Raw genomic sequence first — 17,958 nt, 5'->3', positions numbered from 1 at the left:
GGCTGTTGTATTCTGCTCATTAGCTATTAGACAGACAAACAGGCTCTTCAAAGGAAGCCAGCAGAATAACAGGAAGCCAGTGTTAACGGGACCAAGAGGGAATGACAGCTGTGCAGGGGGATCTTATGGGCAGGATTAGCTGTGGCTTCAGCTGCTGGTCGAGGCACATTAGCTGGGAGTGAATGCAAGGGAGCAGCAGGACTTGTCCTCTCCCCACAGCTGTCTGCCCACCCTGGAGAGGAATCCCAGCTTCCCTGCCAGCCAGGGGGAAGGGGGATGTTTTCCAAGTGTGTGGCTTGGCTCTTGGTGTTGGTTCCTAAAACACAGGTTGTGTGCAAGCTCCTAGAGTCCTCTCTGTGCTGCTTTTAACTTGTGACCTGCCAGTGGAGCAGGGGCAGGGTTGCTAATCCCCTCCGAGCTGTGTCCCCCGGGCTTTTGGACACCTTGCTTTACCTGTGGTAGTCCCCTTACTCCTGAGAACAGGCTCTCTGCAGTCATCTCTAAATGCAGTGCATTTCCAGCCCATCTCATCCCCATTCCTTCTTGCTCAGGGGTCATCCCTGCTGCTGCCTACCTGTTGAGGTGTGGGTTTGTGTTTCTAACACTTGACAGGACAGGATAGGAGCAGTCATCACTAGAGTTTGGTTTTGGCTGTTTCATCTGCTTTCCCACTTATGGTGTCTGCTCCTGTCTGGGAAAGGTTTCCTTGGTTCTGCTGACACCTTCTGCCCTGACTTGTGCCAGAGGAAGCTCTTGTCCCACAGGAATCCCTTGGGCTCATGGTTGAGCTGTTAGGATCCAGTTCTTACAGAGAGGTTGCTGTGTTTCACTGCCTGCTGATAGCTTTTTAGGTGTGCTAATGAGGTGCTGTCTGTTGGATGCAGACACTGGAGAGTCTCACTGTGCAGTTAGCAGGATGCTTGGTGCTGCTCTGACCACTGAAGCAGTGAGTTGGGAGTAAGTGCTGGACCTTCCCTGGCTGCTCATCTGTGAGGCAGGCCATACCCTGTGCCTTCAGCTCCCCAGCAGAAACACAGGTCCTGACATTCCTTGGTCTGCCACGTTCTTACTTTGAGAGAGCCACAGCCTTTGTCACCTCTGGAGCTCAGGTCTGTCTTTACTCACCTAGTTTCCCCCATGACATGTGGGACATACCTGCACCCCAGCACAGGACCTGGTTATGGTCTGAACACCAAAGCACTGCGCAGAAACCACCGGTACTATACAGAAAAAGCCTGGAAGTGTGATAGAAACAGAGATGTGACTTTCATGCTGTTGAATTTTCAGCAGTGAGGAGGCAGTTAATGCCCTTATGGTTTGAGTCAAGTCCTAGTGCTTTCCACAGTATCTCAGTACTATGGGGTAGGGATAAAAGCAGCATGAAGCAGAGGTGCTCCAGCGAGCATTCAGCCAGAGCCTGAACACAGGTAGCAGTTGGGCTTCAGCAGTGTGGAGTCCCATGTGTTCTCTCTCTTCCTTGGGATGTGCTTGGGCATCAGGGCAGTTTTGCACAGGCTTTAGGTGTGGATGTCTATAAATGTGCCTGTTTTCACCTGGGGTCCTGCAGCAGTGTCATAGCTCTCACGGCCTCTTTAGAGGCTCTATTTGATTTGGTTTCTCACCTGTTGGTGCTGTTCTCCAAGCTCTTCCTGTCTCTAAGGACTCTCTGCACCTCTGTTCACCCCACCTCCTGCAGCCCCAGACTTGCCCTGCAGCATTTCCTGCTCCTCTTTCTCAGTGTAGGATGAGAAAGCAGCTTTGACCCTGGTACAGGAACCCGTGCTTGCAGAGGTTGCTGGGTTTCTGTCCTGTTGGATAGCTTACATCCCTCTCATTAGGCTTCTCCTTTCTGAAAGAGAGGAGTGGAGTCACCCTGGAGAGCCAGATTTCCAGGGGGTTGTGAGCTCCTGCTGTTGCTCTCGAGCAGCACCGCAACAGTCAAGTGCCTGCTTTCATTTCTCTTCCTTTATGTGAGCAGCTGCTCTCTCCAGTTTCCACACCACTCCTTATCTCCTCTCTAGTCTTGCTCTATCTGCCAGCCTGCAGGAGCTGGCTCTGCCTGTCCCCTCTCCAAAGTCCTTGTTCTTCCACTCAAAGGACTTTACCTACCCCTCCAAGAGCAGACTTACCCAGACCCGTGCGGAGCAGAGTGGGTGTTCAGCCCCTTACGCACGCTCCCCGATGGTGCCCTGTCTCTATAGTTACTCTGTTGTCAAGGCTGTGGGAGTTGGGTTTTTTTAAACCAGATCTGTGCTTCAGCCTGATTTACTTCTATTTTCACTCTGTTTTAACGTCAGGGAGGCATCTGTGCTCGCTGTGCCTTTGTGCTGGGGTGTGTCTGTCTCTGCGTCCTCTCTCCTTCCCTCCTTTCCCACCCTTCCTCCCAGCAGCTTTTGAACCTGTTGCCAGCCCACAGTCAGATTTGGCAGAGGGACAGGGATCTCAGGGATGGGGATATTGCGTTTCTCTGCGCTTCCTGAGCAAAGCCAGTCCTGTTGGGAAGACAAAGCCCATTAGTGCCCTTCTTGTGGGAGAGGTGGGGAAGCCACCCTGATGTAGACACCACAGATCTGTGCAGAAATGAGTCCCTGAGACAACGTCCCCATTGGAGCTGTCGGAGCAAGTCCAGAGGAGGCCAAGAGGATGATCAGGGGGTGGTGCAGCTCCTGTATGGAGCCAGGCTGAGAGCATTGGGGCTGTTCAGCCTGGAGAAGCTGATAGAGACCTCAGAGCAGCTTCCAGTGTCTGAAGGGGGCTACAAGGATGCTGGAGAGGGACTCTTCATTAGGGACTGTAGCGTTGGGACAAAGGGAGAGTGGATTTCAACTGAAACAGGGGAAGATCAGGTTGGATCTAAGGAAAGGGTTCTTTACTGTGAGGGTGGTGAGGCACTGGCACAGGGTGCCCAAGGATGTTGTGAATGCTCCATCCCTGGCAATGTAAGTAAGGCCAGGCTGGATGGAGCCTTGGGTGGCATAGTTTAGTGTGAGGTGTCCCTGCCCATGGCACGGGGTTGGAACTGGATGACCTTAAGTTCCTTTCCAACCCAAACCATTCTGTGATCCGATGATTCTCTGCTCACAAGACGGTTTTAACTCTTTCTCCTCACACAGGGACGATGCGTGCCGTCCGCAGGCACCTCTTCCCTGGGGACTCTGCTGCCGGGCAGGGCATCGTCTGGGAATGGCAGAACGACGAAGGCGGGTGGTCCCCCTACGAGATGAAGGTCTGCGTGCTCCTGGAGGAGGCCCGTGCCCAGAACCACCAGCAGGTAGATCTCAAATCCTTGGGCTACAACTACATCGTTGACGTCGTGGCTCAAGTCCAGACCAACAAGAACACGAGCTTCCGCCGCAGCGTTCAGCGGCGCTTGGACACCCCGTACCCGGTGACAACATCCCCAGCACCCCTTCACACAGGGGTGGCTTGTTCCTGCCAGCAGTGCTGGCTAAACAGCGGGACTGGTCCCATCACCACGCGCTACCGCCACTCCATGATAAACGTTCCAAACTCTTCTACTGCTCATCAGGGTAGGACAGCATCCGTAAGCTCTTCCAGCATCGGCTTCGTGCCCTATAACAAACCGACTTTGTCTGGAGCAAGGTCAACACCGAGACTCAATGCACAGAGCACCTGGGCTTTGCCTCAAGCTGGGGGCCCCAGCACAGGACTGTCTGCATCAAATGGAGTCAGGTATAGATCCCAATTCACCTTTAAATACTGTGCCTATAGAGCAGGAGAAATGTCTTCACCAAAAGGGTTGTCAAGCACTGGCACAGGCTGCCCAGGGCAGTGGTGGAGTCACCATCCCCAGGGGTGTGTAACACATGTGTAGATGTGGTGCTGAAGGACATGGTTTAGTGGTGGACTTGGCAGTGCTGGGGTAATAGTTGGAGTTCATGTTCTTAAAGGTCTTCTCCAACCTAAACGACTCTGTGACTGCTGTGCTCAGGTCTTTGTTATATAGGAGCCTCTCTGTCCCAGAGCACGTAACAAGGGTCTTCTCCCTAAGAAGAAGAGAGAGGTTTGTGCCTTTACGTCCTGTACAGTGGGTGAAAAGGCTTCTCCTCTGCTTTCCTTTCCTTTTCTCCCACTTGAAATATAGCCCCTGTCTTCTTCTCTCCCTGAACCACTGGAGAAAGGAGTCAGGTTGTGATTCGGCAGATACAAGAGAACTAATAGTGGTTGGTGGTGTTACAGGTTACACTTAAATACAGCTTTGAGGGGTCTGAGTGAATGAACAGGGGATTTGTGGACACCCTTATTTAATTCAAAATAGGCAGTAAGCATAGAGTGGAAAACTTCTCTGTGTTCAAAGCTCTTCCCCTTCAAGGAGGGAACACAGGGCTCGCTGTGTGTGACTGAGACCTCTGACAAAATCAGCAATTCCATGTTGGACACTTTTAAGGTGAACATCAGGAAAACCCACACCAAAACTGCCCAAAGCCATGGATTTGATCAAGGGCTGTTAAAATCCATTGTGATGATGTTTAGAAAACCAAACCAGTAATTCACTTTCCCCTTCCTTTGATACCTTGAACCGTATCGACCCCTCTCTGAGATCCATGGGGTGACACTAACAGTTTGAGTAGTGTCCAGGCTATTCATCAGTGCTGATGCAGAGATGCCACTGGATAAGCATGGAAGAAGTTCATTTTGCACATGTTGAGGTGCTGTTGTGATGTTGGAGGTCAGGAAGCACAAGCAGGATTGTAAGTGGTCTGAAATCCAGCTGAGCTTTGCCTTGTGCAGCTTTTGCCTTGTCCTTTCCCTTCATCTTTCTTCAGCAACCCTGGCTCTTTTCTGACAGGACTGACACTGTCACAGCATGGATTTGAGCTCCCATCTGAGCGGCTGGAGCTGAGGAAGGGTTGTGCTTACGCCTTACCAGTGTGGGAGGAAGGGCTTCACTTCAGACCTTTCAGCTCTTGCCACCTAGGTGAAAAGCAGAGTCTCATGTTCTGACAGCTCAGCTCCTCTCCATGGCACAGTTATTCCCTCTGGGATAGAGTGGGGCTGCAGCACTGGGCTCTAGCAGGGATTTTGGGCTGGGGGAGATCAGTGTCACCCTTGGGAAGTGAGGCACTTCCCTCCTTATTCTTGTAGGCTGGCCTCTGTGAAGCCTGGACATCCAAATCAAGCCAGATCCCCCTGACTCCTCCTGTGTGCAAGCCTTTGCTAGCAGAGGTCTTTGTGGCCCTTCTATGATAATACTTGCACCTAGTATCTGCCAGCATTAAACTGGGGACCAAGCAAGGGCTGTGTGACTGCTCCCTCTGTAAATGGCTGGCAGTGTACAAAGCAGTATAGGCATTTCACCCTCCATAATCCAGCCGCTGAACCGCTGCGTGAGCACCTGAATAACCAGAGGGGAACTTGCCAGGGCTGATTTACCTGTCCAAGCTACCCCAAGTACATAGAGATAAGAGATGAAGGAGGGGGTTGAAAGCACATTCTGCTGATTACATCAGGCACAGGGGTTTGAGGTTTGAATCTCATTTGCGTTTTAAGGTGGTGAATCTGGAGGTATCTTCCTTAGTGTTGTATCTCTCAGGACTTTCCCTTTTCAGGGTCATGTGAGTGAAATGACTTCTCCTATCCTGTTCTTCTTTCTCACGGTCTTTTTTGGGTGCTTTCTTGGCACCTAGTGGTGTTTTGGGGCATCTTAAGCATCCAAAATGCTTCTCTGTTTCAGTTTCTTTCTAGTAGGGCTGAAAATCAGAGCTCGGTACTGTCTGCAGGAGCCCCCAGGAAGACTATTGAAGAAGCTGCCAAATTCCCCCTCTTGCAGGAGCCACTGGTCAGTGCATGGGGCTGCCTGGAGCCCCCATCCTTGCCCAGGCCTCTGTGTGATTTGCACAGGGACTCTCAGAGTGGGAGGATTAAAAAGGAAGACCAGATTCTGCACCAGTTGTGCCAGGAGCCTCTCTGGAGCCCATTGGGTCTGGGTATGTTGTATGCTACTGATGTCCTGAAAGGAAGGATGGGAGATGTTTGAAGCACGGTCCTCTCACCATAAACTGAGCCCATGGCACAGATGATGCTGACTGGGAGGAGAGGGACAGCCAGGACGAGCCCAGCTAGGATGCTGGGGAGGCCATAGTCCTGGCAGCCTGCTGGGCTGGGTCCTGTTTGCTGCTGGGACAGTTGGAGGGTTAAACCCTGCAGCAGGTATTGCTGGCAGAGCTTGTGCTGGGTTGATGCAGCAGCCCTGTGAAGGCATTGTGTGGTTAAATCTTTGCTGGGCACAGCAGAACATGCCCCAAGGAGAGGGCGAGTGTGATGTGAACCCTTGGCAGACCCCCAGCCTGGCCAAGACATGGGGATGCTGATGGGCGCTTGTCTGTCTACAGGGCCCATCAGGAGGTGGTTTTGCAGGCAGGATGGTCTTTGTGTCTACAGCTCCCTTTCTGTTCCTTAACCCTGATGTTTTCCACTAGCAGTATCTATGGAAGCCTCTCTTTTCCATACCCACCACAGGAGCATGTGTGGTTCACAGATCCAACCCATGGCCATGTGCTGAGCCCAGAGGGATGCAGCAGCTGGGGGCTCACCCAAAAGGACCCCAGTGAAGGGCAGAACAAAGAAGTGCATTGGAAGCTCTTCATGGATGATGGATGATGTCTGGATCTCCAGTCCTTTGCATTAGCTTTGGCCAGGGCTGCTCTCCCTTCTCCCTGCCAGACAGACACATGCACACAGGGGGGCAATCTCTATCTTCCTCTGTAGTGCTGTATGTGAAAGGCCTTTATCAGCACCAGCTGACAGCCTGAGATGGCTTTTCCCTGTCACCCCTGTGCTGGGAGTGCCGCTGGGTGGCTGTAATAGCTCCTGGCTGGGGTTACAGGCTCAGGCTCGTGAAACCCATGCTCCAGCACAAAATACTCCCATTTCTGTGAATTAGGAGGAAACCTGAGTAGCCAGCTCTAACCATGTGCTTTGTTTAATTCCTAAGCCCAGAACATTCCTGGGTTGTTTTACCCCTGAGGTTCCCCATCTTCCTGCCTCAGCTGCACTTGGATCGGTGCTTAATTCCCTTCTCTCCCAGTTGCTGCCCTCATTCCTCCTGCAGCCTTTGTGGCAGTGATGATGAAGCACTAATTATCCTGCACTAATTATGTTATATGAGTTTCTGTCTGCATCCAGCATTCCTCCTAGCTGTGATGTGCAATTCCTGTGCTGGCCTATACTCACGGACTGAAGGGAAGGAAGCAGTGGGCCGTGGTGGATTCTCTAGTGTCTAATAAAGGTTGTGCTCACCCTGCAGCTTTTGGCTCGAAAGCAGCCCTAGCGGATTACTTGGGTTTACAGAAGTGCTTATCTTCATAAAGCTTGCAGGGATGCCCCAGCTCCTGCCTCAGAGCAGGAAGGGCTCAAATGCTATTAGGGAGAGCCTGATCCACGGTGCAGTTATGTACCCTCAATTGGTTTAGGGGAGGCAGCTAAAATGGGCAGCACTGAAGCAAACATCTCTCCTGTGGAGCTGAGAAAGAGCTGTAGTTCCTCCTGGAAAGCTGCCTAATTCCCTGTGTGGTGGTGACAGTTACTTCTAATAGGCAGGCCAGAACAGCCCCCGGTGCTGTTAGTGCAGCACAGGCATGCCTGGGCTTCTGTGGCGTTGGCAGTGATTGAATGGATTTCCTGCTTGCTGGAGGGTGGATGTTGGAGTGAGGGGGTGAAACTCCAGCACTTCAAAATGCAGGTTTAATTTCCCTGTGCTCTCGAAAGGGTCAGAGACACTGGAAAACCCTGACAGGCATGCCAAGGCTTAAATAGATGCTAATATCCTTGGCTGTGCTGCTAATGCATTAAATACTTGTGAGCAAGTTATTCTGCTGCTTGGTGCATGAGTTTCCTCTGGTGTATTAAACACAGTTAATGAATCCAGCCTGCCTCACAGACAGTGCTGAGAGCTGCAGATGCAGCGTGTCATGGCAAGGGTTGGTCCTTATATCAGTGGTGTTAACTGGATCTGGGAACCAGGGGTCAGCTCCCAGCCACCTCCTGGCATGATCCTTCCCATCCCACACAGGGAAGCATCCATCCCTGGGGCAAGAACTACCTTATTGCATGCCCTGTGCTGTGTAATTACAGAGAAGGGCACTGAAACACAGTAAGGAATGCCCTGCTTGTTATGTGAGCAGGTAAAGCTGCAGGAAGCAATATTCAGGGGGATATATTAGTGCCCCAGCCAGAAATATCCCCACTGTAGCTCTCATGGTCCCTCTGAGCTTGCATGGCTTTGGTGCTGGTCTAGGTTGTGCCTGCAAAGAAGGCAGGCAGCTTAGAGGTTTGGCTTTGATTTAAGACCATGGGTAATGGGAGTCCTGGGGACTGGGGAAGGATGCTTGGAGTACTGTGGTGTTCCTAAGAAGGATCTGGTGCTGTACCTGCAAATCCCCCGTGGGGAATGACCCACAGTGAATGTTTTATAGGATCTGGAGGTGTAACCAAGGGATCAGAACTTGGGCAGGGCCTTTCCTTTTCCTTTCTCCTCCTGTGCATCTCTCAGTGTTCTCCCTAAGCACATCCATGAGCTCCTTGGGGGTGGGAAGAGTGTTCTGCTCAGTGCTGGTTCTGCTGGGCCCATTCTGACTTGTCCTCAGCCCTCTGTGAGCCATGATGGTTCTGCTGCCAGGCACTCTTCCCAAGTGGGATCGGGGGAACCTCCTCTGCTTGGTGCCAGGAGCAAAGCCATGATCCACATGGCTGCATGCATTGCACCCAAAGGTCCTTCTTTAGAGGGATTTGGTCTTAGGTTTGGCACCTTGAGAAGAAAAGTAGGGGAGAAACTGCTGTATGGTCATTAGTGTCATTGACATTCAAATCTGAGAAGGGGATTAGACCTTTGGGTGCCTCACATTAATGGGATACAGCCCTAATCTGAGGGAAGTGTTGGCTGTCAAGAGTGCTACAAAGATGCTGCAGTATAGGAATATGTGGCCTGTTGGCTGGTGTGAATGGAGAGGAGGGAAGAAAGGGCTGTATCAGGTGAAGAGTGTGAGTAACAACTCGGACTTCCCTACTTCTGCTCCATTAGGATGGTGGGTATCTTCAGCTTGGGTGATGTTCAGCTCCAACCTGGCTGCCCAGTGTTTGAAGTGGCAGCTTCCTCTTTGGTCTTGTGCTTTGCTGTCTCACTGGTGTTGCAGGATCTTGAAATCATGGAGAAGTGAGTGGTTTTGTCATGCTGAAATACAGCCTGCCCTGCCTGTCCCCAGAGCAGATTGCCTGGAAGCTGCTGATGGGAAACCTCCTCAGGATCCCCTTGCTGAATCTTTGAGGACAGTGTCTTATTTTGCATCCCCTTCACAGCCTCGTGATCCCTCGTGAGCTCAGTCACATCCAGCACATGGAGCAGTGGGAGAGCAGGAGCTGCAGGACAGAACTGGACCAGGGAGGAGGAATCAATCCCAGGAGACATTCAGGGAATGCAGGCATTGACTTTCAGGTGTTGCAAGCGCAGCCTGGACGTTTGGCTGGGACCCAAAGGCACTAACGGGGTAGAAGTGTCCCCTATGAGCAGGAGCAGGCATCTTGGTGGATCTCTCCCATCCCTCTGCACTGCAGTGCTTGCTCTTGCACTGATGCTCTCCAGATCTCCCTCACCCCAGACCCTCTCCACCCTGCCTGCATCCTGTTTTCTCCTCACTGAGCCTGGGTTGAGTAAATCAAAAGGACCATACCCTGGCCTGGCTTCAGCTTTTCCCAGGCAGCCAGTGCTGGCATGGGGATGCTGGAGTAGTTTGGGTCTGAGCTGATGGGTTAAATGTGTGTGTTCGTGCTGCTGGCACCTTGCTTTTGGAGTTGAGGCACAGCCTATGTTATACTACGACAGCAATCTCTTTCCTTCTCATCTCTTCCCCTTCTTCCTCCAAAAAGCCCCATTTCAGACGCAGGGCAGGCTGCGAGTAGTGTTTCTGCACCTTTCCTGATGTGACAACACTTCCTCCCGTGCCCTGTGGCTGCAGATCTCCCTAGGCAGGGCTGTGGCAGAGGTACCTCCACGCACTGTGCATTTCCCTTGGTTTCATCAGCCCCACAGCTGGGCTTTCTACAGATGTAAGAGGAATCACGGTGCGCTCGCACGGTGTCAAGCGGATGGGTCAGCACATCCTGCTGTGATGTTAGCTGAGATGCTGCTAACTGAATGTGCCTGTGTTCAGCCCACGTGGAGTAACAAGGACTTGGTTTCTCCTTCATCACATCAGTTGGCTTAAAAAGCCTCCAGCACTCAGAGCCGACACACTTTGCCTTCACACCAGGGATGCAGCCCATCAGTGGCTGTTTGGTGGCTGATGAAGAGTAATTCGTCTGCAGTGCAGTTGCAGCTTCCCACACTGGATTGCTTGCAAGTGCATCAATTGCTTATCTATTTCCTGTGCAAATCTCAAGGGCTCTCCTCACTTCTGTCGTGGTTTAACCCAGCAGGCAGTTAAACCCCACACAGCCACTCATTCACTTGCCCCTGCATGGGATGGGGGAAAGAACTGGAAGGAGAATGAAATAGAATCTGTGGGTTGAGATAAAGACAATTTAGTAGGACAGAAAAGGGAAGGAAAATAATAATAATGATGATGATGAAAAGAATTATAATATCCAAACCTAGTGATGCACAGTGTAATTGCTCCTTGCTGACAGGATGGTATGAGAAGCTGAAAAGGCCTTGACTTGGTGTAAGCCCTGCTCAGCAACACCTAAACCATCCGTGTGTTACCAACACTATTCTCACAGTAAATCCAAAACACAGTTAGTAGGAATAAAATCAATCCCAGCTGAAATCAGGAAAAGTCTGTGGAAGCTCTAATTGCTGGGTAACTTGGAATTGAAAGGAGTGAAGAATTTCCCTGGTGGTCTTTTGGAATTACCAGTGATCCCCTTCCCAGAGCAGCCCTGGGTTTGCTATCTTCACCCTCAGGTGTAAGGACCCTTGTTCCAGACCCCTGGAAGGATCCCCCACTGCCCATCTGCTCTCCTAGCACAGCAGCAGGTTCAGCTTTGGGCTCTGGTGTGGTTTTGCCTTCCATGGGGAAGTGAAAGCACCCAAGGTGGCTGGTGTGCTTCGCGGTGTGATGGTGAAGCACAAGCTCTTCAGCATCAGTCATGCGCAGGGTCAGAGGCTGGGTTAGGGGGTGCCCAGCATCATGTTGGCTTCTTGGCTGCTCAGTTGGAGGAGGGAAGGGAGCCCAGTGCCTTTGTGATTTTGGGGAGCAGTTCTTGAGTTCCTTTACATTATCTGGTCCTGAAAACCCAGCCTTGAATGCAGCTGGAGAGGGGGCAGCACTGTTACTGGATCTGAAGAGGGTCATAGGAACAGAAATGAAGCAAAGGGATGAGACAGAGAAAGAGGAGGAAAACACCTGAGAAAGAGGCTGAATCAGGAAAGAGAAAACTCATAAAGAGGAGTCACAGCATGTGATTTGAAACCAAAGGGAGGATTTCCACTGTGTTCGGTGGGTTTGAATTGGGCCATAGCGAGAACAACCCATTGCATCATTTGACATTGCAAAATTAGGGGCAGCAGAGGGGAAAGCACAGTCTTTGAAAGAGACAGAAGGGAAACCTCTGCGGTCTGGGGAGCTTTTTAAGGGTCTGGAAGAGCCGGTCTCTTGGCCAGGCTGTCAGTGCAGCATCAAGCCCTGCATCCTTGCCCGGGGGGTTCTTCAGCAAGCTCAGCACGTGTGTGGTTGGGAACCCATTTCAAACCGCAGCAGGTAGGAGAGGAGGGAGGTGGGGATGGGTCCGTGTTGTGAGGACAAATCTCTTCAGCTCTGGTCATTGTCATGGAATTTAGCAAGGCTGAAAGGAGGGATCTCTCTCTGGGAAGCTTTTGTGGGCACAGTAGAGAGAATCCACTTGCATCCCAGCTGGAGAGCATTAGGTTCCCCCTAGACAGTGGATGGCATTTAGGCACTTAGAATCCTAAAACAGTTAGGGTTGGGAAGGACCTTAAGATCATCTAGTTCCAACCCCCCTGCCATGGGCAGGGACACTTCACACTAAACCATCTCACCCAAGACTGACCACCTTAATCTCTAAGTGAGTTCCTAAGAAGTTGGCCAGGTTTGATGTAATCTGGGGGGACCTTGGAGTTGGTTGTCTGAATGCATCATGTGTTAACTGCAGTGATGCACATGAGCCTGCATCCATCCCAGATGCACACACCACCTGAGATGAAGTCTGTGGGTGACTTCTCAGTGCCAGCCTGTTGGATTTCAGACATTCCTGCTCTGCTCATGTAGATCCAGGCTGCTTTCTCTTTTACTGACCCCCTCATCAGCTTTCATGCTCATCTGTTCCTTCCTAATTCCTGCCATCAGCTAATTGCATGGCCCTGGCTGCCCACATATCCCAAACTAACTTGCAGTACAGCTGCCAGTGCTGGGAACTGCTGCCAAAACAAGTAGGTTAGAAACCTGATGGGGATGTTTGATGTCCAAATCCTCTTGATTTCCAAAGGAAGGTTGGTGCCAAAAGTCTCTTTCAACCTTTCTTCATTCCCACACCTTGCATTAAGCCCTTGGATGCACACAGCTTCATTCTGTTCATCCCAGGGCTACAGCTCTTTCTTGGCCTTTCCCTGCCTCAGTTTCCCCATCTGGAGAACAGTGGGGATGCTCTTGCTTCCTTTGATCTGTACAGCTGCAGCCTCTCATACAGCATGGGGGTTTATGCTCTGGCCAGCAGTGTTTCTCTGGCTGGACACCAAGTTACCTGAAGGATTTAAGATTCCATGGTCAGCTGCTCACAGAAAGCTTTGTATGGAAGCATCATGGGATCAAGAGCAGTGAGCTGACAACAGGGTCTACCAATATGCCCCAAGCAAGACGTGACTCAAGACCATCATCCAGCTAGGAAGAGATGGGGCTGCATGGAACTACATAGGTCTGAAATCCACCTTGGAGATGAGTAAACCTATTAGGTAGCTCTGGGCTCCTTACATGTAGGTGCTGGACCAGGGCCTGGGTGGGGGTTTCAGCTGGGGTTCATCAGAGCAATTAGTCCTGTTATTTAGCCAGGAGGGATCAGTGCATTGCTGTTTTGGTGGTGGTGGAGTTGTGCTGTTGAGCTTGTCCCTTTGTTTTCCTCTCCAGTGCCCCAGCCCTGCCTGTCAAGATGCCCAAACCCAGCAAGGTGAACCAGGCCCTGGCAGGTAAGGATCCAGCTCTGCTTTACTTGCCCTGTCTGTAGGGTTGTGTGAGCAATCAAGTGGTTCAACTTCCTGTGGCACTTCCTCTCCTTTGTTAGTTTTTAGGCAGAGCCTGCAATGCTGCTGGCATTTTAGGTTTTAGGCCCAAAGACAGTGGTAAATGTGGGGAGAATGGGATGGTCAAGCCTTAGGAATTGCTTTTCTCATTGGAGCTGGTCCTGAGGCTCTCAAGATGAGTGGGTTTATTTGAGGGCTGGGTACTCATCTTCTGCCGTGGATGAGCAGGTAGCAAGGGGGGAGCACATGGATCAAGCTCAGTCCTACTTGTTACTTGCTCCTGCTTTTTAAAGCCAAAGGGAGGAGTGAGGTGATGTGTGGTTTTAAATATCACTTTTTTTTTAGTGTGGCTGTGTTAAAAAAGCTCAGATGGTTTTCAGGCTAAAGAAATGATTGTGATGTTTTGGGGGGAAAGGAGGGGCTGCAGGTTGAATCAGACATTGCCTCCTGTGGCAGCAGAATACAGGTTTGCTTGTTATCATCCAAGCCTGTGAATACAATACTAAATACACACAGGAGTGTGCCTGGGGGGGGTGAAAGTGCCACTTTTCAATGCTCCTTTTCAGAGTAGATTTTCCTGTTAAACATGAAATGGTGCTGCCATGCAAATGAAACCTCTTGCAGCTTGCAGTGGAAGCCTTTCCATGCCGAAAGCTGTCAGTGGGATATGCTCTGTTCTGACTTAGCAGCACCAGGGCCCTGGTGTGGTGGTGCCTGGGGGTAGGGGTGTTCTGCTGAAAGCAGATGTCTTCTCCATACTGCCATTGACTGCGCACTTGAAGTCATAGTGTAACCTGGGGGTTGAGGAGTGGGAAAGACCTGATGTATGGTGTTTTCTCTGTCACTTTCAGCCACTATGCTTGATCTGTTAACCCTCTCCTTCCTCTGGCTCTTGTCCATGCATGGTCTATTGATGTTATTAGCTCCTTGGACACTGAACTTTGCTCCTGAGCAAGTGGAAGTAGTTGCATTCTCACTGCGGTTACCACTTTATCCCAGGCAGTGTGGTGGTGTTTGGTCTGGTCTCGAGTGTCGGGCTTTTACCTTGCCTCAAAACGATACCCAGGACTGATGTTTCCAGTCATCTGATGAAAACTGTGCCTTGCATGTCTCTATAGCCAAATGAGCACTGCATAAAGACTAACACTGGGTGGCATCTGGCAGCATGCAGCCCATCTGTCTCCCTGTTAGTAAATTAGCCTTTGTGGAAATGATGCATACAGTCGAAGTGGGTGTCCTGAGCAGGACTCCCCTTGCTTATAAAGGCTCTGGATTTCATCCCCTGGCTGTTAGCACTGACTGTGTAATTAGGTGCTTAATCACATGAAGGTGCCTGCAGCACAGAGCTGAGGAGCCCTGGTGAATCCAGGCTGTGTTCATGTTGTTAACTGTGATCTCATTCTGCACATACAAGTCATCACGTGTTAATTTGGAAGAGGTGAATGCACATGGTCCATGTTTAGGTACAAAAGGCTGCAGGAAAGCCCCAAATAAGCCTTTTGCTGCCATTTAATGAAGTTAAATGAAAAGGTGAAGCTTCTAATGGGTATCTCTGTTGTTGGAGGCTGGGGGTGCAAAAGAGGGGATCATTATTCATTGTAGTCATCTGTAGCTCTCCACAGGGCAGCTAGTGAGAGGCACAGGGTTACAGGGGGAGTGCAGAGTGCATGGGCTGAGCATGGTCAGAACAACTCCCTGGAGCCAGCATCTCCTTCAGATCCAGGTCCCCATAGGACACAGCTTTGAATGGGCACTGTGCTGCTGTCTGCCCGGTGTGACAGACCTCAGAGGTGCAGCAAGCTTTGGATTAGAGTCTGTCCTTGCAACTGCATAGAAAGAGAGGAAAGATCTGGACAAGTTAGTGAGGAAAAAGGGGAAATAACTCTCTGGGGATGTTTCTGGTTAAAAGCAAGCAGAGGAGCTCTGGTAAGAGAGCAAAATTGTATTGAGACATTAATTGGCTGGGTCTTCAGGCCCCATTCTTTCCCTGTTTCCACTCTGCTTCCAGAACCTCTTCTGGGAGGTGGTATTTTGCTCGTATTTAAGATGCTGCAGATGGTGTGACAGTTCCTTATTGTTCAGGTTGTTCTCTAACACACAGGCTGCCTGCTGCATGACTGCTTCCTTCAGCATTTGAGGTAGGAAGGCTGGGGACCCAAGGGCTCTGTGATGATATGGGGGAAAGAGGCCAGTCTCAGATGTGAACTGAAGAAGGCTTTATGCTGGGAACCCTTGGTCTCCATCCTGAGATGCCTCTCAGCAGCTTTGCCTCTGGTTTGAAGCAGGCAAGCCAACCCCCTTGAATCTTATGGGTGATGTTGAGAAATGCTGCAGGTGCATCTCTTGGATGCAGAGGCATCTTCTGGTGGATAAACAGGAAACAAGGGATCCTGTGGCTCCAAGTGAGAAGCTGGGTTTTGTTTGTGTGATGACTGCCTGGGGATCTAACACTGATTCTTCTAACAGCACCGTGATTTCTTTTTCCTTGCTTTCTGCTGGTTTAATGCTCCAAGGTGCATGTGGGAACTTGCCCTTTAAGCTTTGTTTTTCCTCCCCTGTTTGGTTAGTATGGTGAAATTGGAGAATAGAGGTGTAAGCAAACTGCTGAACCACAGTGGTGGTGGCGAAGGATCAGCTGGACTAGAATCCCTTGGGAATAATGGAGTTCAGGTGCTGTGTGTTGGGCTGGGGTTGGATGAGGCAGACACATGAAGGCCCTTTTAATACTGGTTTTAAGATGAAGGCTGGAAATGAGCTTTTTGGTTAAATGAAACCAGGTGTTTCTCATCTGCATGTTTCCTGGAGCTGGGGTCTGTAGGAACATCCTAACCATAATAGCTTTGCTAGTGGATATAGTTGCACTGATTAGCAATGCTTTTCTGAGACCTCATGTTATTTGAAGGTAAGCTCTGCCCTTTCCTCTTTACCTGCTTAAATCAGGACTGGAACCAAAGGCATACCAGCATGAGGTGTGTGACCAGAGCTATGTTACACTGGGTATGTGAGCAAGTGTGTGGTTAATGCTCATCATGTTATGTAAGGGTGTGTTTTCCTACACTCAGCTTCTGCACAGGATGTTACAAAAGGTCCTTATTTGCACAGCAGGCTGAGAAAAGCTGGTGGATGTTGTCATAGCTCCAGCGAAACTCATTGTACCCCAAGGAGTCAGTGATGTGCTTCTGGCCTAATAGGTGCTTTGAGGCAGAACTTGGAGTGCTCATAGGATCAGATCAGGAGCCAAAGGATGTTTTGCAAGGCCCTCTGTCTCTTCCCTCATGCAGTCGTTGCAGGGATGAAGCCCAGTGGCCAGTGGGAGGTGGGAACATATTAAATAGTGCTTTCTCAAGCTCCTGGGGTAAATAATGAGCAGCAAGAACACATGGATGCCCCAAGTAGTCTTGGTTTGGGCAGGCTTATCTTGTTGCAGTTTGGCCTTTGCATATACAGGTGAGAATCTGTCCAGGTCTGGAGCCACGTTTGTTCCTGACATCACTCCATGGATGCCTACAACAAGTTGTGAATTGAAAGGGTTGTGTCCACAGGTCAGAACTGGAGACTCCATCTGCAGAGGTGATGTGTCCATGTATTGGTTTGGCACTCATTGTGAACGCACATACCCTTAGTGGGGACTCTTGTCACTGGAGGGTCTGTAGATGCTGAAATTTCCAGTGTTGTATTAGAAGTTTGAAGGAGACATTGCTGCTGGGTTGGGAGATGAGCCAGAAGAGCAACGTAACACTGGAACATCCCCTGTGTGAATGCTGTCTTGATTGGAATCTGCACAAGATGATTCATTGTGTCTCTCCAAAGGCAGTGGAAGGGAAAAGTGGAAAATGACCTTTTCTTGGCCAGTTTGTCCATGGGAGAACACTGGGTTCTGGTAGTTCTGGTCCCATGCTTGCCCTGTGATGTGTGGAGTTGTAGATGCATTTGTAGCTCATAAAGTGAAAGCTGTCAGGTTAATTCCTTACTTTCCTTGTGATGATTCACGATGCTGGCAGGCAGGTTTGGACATGTTAGTCCAGGTAGAGAGGGGCTGTGTTAGAGTGACTGCGCTCAGCTGAGGTTCTGTGGCTCATGCTCTTCACTTGGTTTTTGAAGGCAGTGCTCTGTCCACCAGCATCAAGAGCCTGAAGTCAGTGCAGCCTCTGCTTCTGTTATGTTTCTCTCTGAAATGGGCTAGTGTTAGCTCAATAGTATTGATCTCTTGAGAAGGAAGCATCAGGTTTGCATTTGCCTATCAGTCAGCTGTGTGTAGGTGGGCTTGCTTTTCAAACGTCAGTCCCTGCAGTCAGTGCTGTCGCACTGCTTAGGAGCAGGTTTATGGAGATAAGTTCATGGTCTCCTTTTCTGCACTACTTTTGAGGAACTGCATTTTGCAGCTTGGTGGGATCAAGCTCTTTGAGATGTGCAGGTTGGACACAGGAGCTTGGAGCAACCTGCTCTAGTGGGAGGTGTCTCTGCCCATGGCAGGGATTGGAACTGGATGAGCTTAAGGTTCCTTCCAACCCAAACCATTCTATGATCTCCTCCAGCATCTTGGTAAGCAAGAATATTGTTGCTCCAAGTTCTCTAATCAGTGTGAATGGGTACTGCATGCTTCTGCCCTTTAACCTGCTGAAAGAGGAAGGGCCCTGCCTGGTGTATGTGGTGGCAGCTTTGGTGCTGTTGCTGGGTTTCAGTTGTACTCATTCAAAAACCAAGTGGCTCTTGTTATGGGAACACTTCAGCTCCTAAGGCTTGTGGGTGTA

General features: G+C 50.4%; 1 protein-coding gene across 5 annotated transcripts in view; it reads left to right on the top strand.

The window, feature by feature from the left end:
• Window positions 1–17,958, top strand: part of DTX2 (deltex E3 ubiquitin ligase 2) — a 36,700-nt gene that overhangs the window by 6,680 nt on the left and 12,062 nt on the right. For all 5 annotated transcript variants that reach the window (XM_057410793.1, XM_057410795.1, XM_057410794.1 and 2 more), the window contains exons 3-4: window positions 3,114–3,693; window positions 13,095–13,153. In XM_057410793.1, coding sequence (XP_057266776.1) covers window positions 3,114–3,693; window positions 13,095–13,153 — 639 coding nt within the window. The remainder of the gene's footprint in view (window positions 1–3,113; window positions 3,694–13,094; window positions 13,154–17,958) is intronic.

This window comes from Pezoporus wallicus, unplaced genomic scaffold, assembly GCF_028554395.1.
Source record: "Pezoporus wallicus isolate ANWC-B61680 ecotype Strahan unplaced genomic scaffold, APGP_CSIRO_Pwel_v1 contig_8705, whole genome shotgun sequence".
In the NCBI taxonomy this organism is placed as follows: Eukaryota; Metazoa; Chordata; class Aves; order Psittaciformes; family Psittacidae; genus Pezoporus; species Pezoporus wallicus.
Note: the sequence above shows the minus strand (reverse complement) of the source record. Positions and strands in the feature narration are given on the sequence as shown.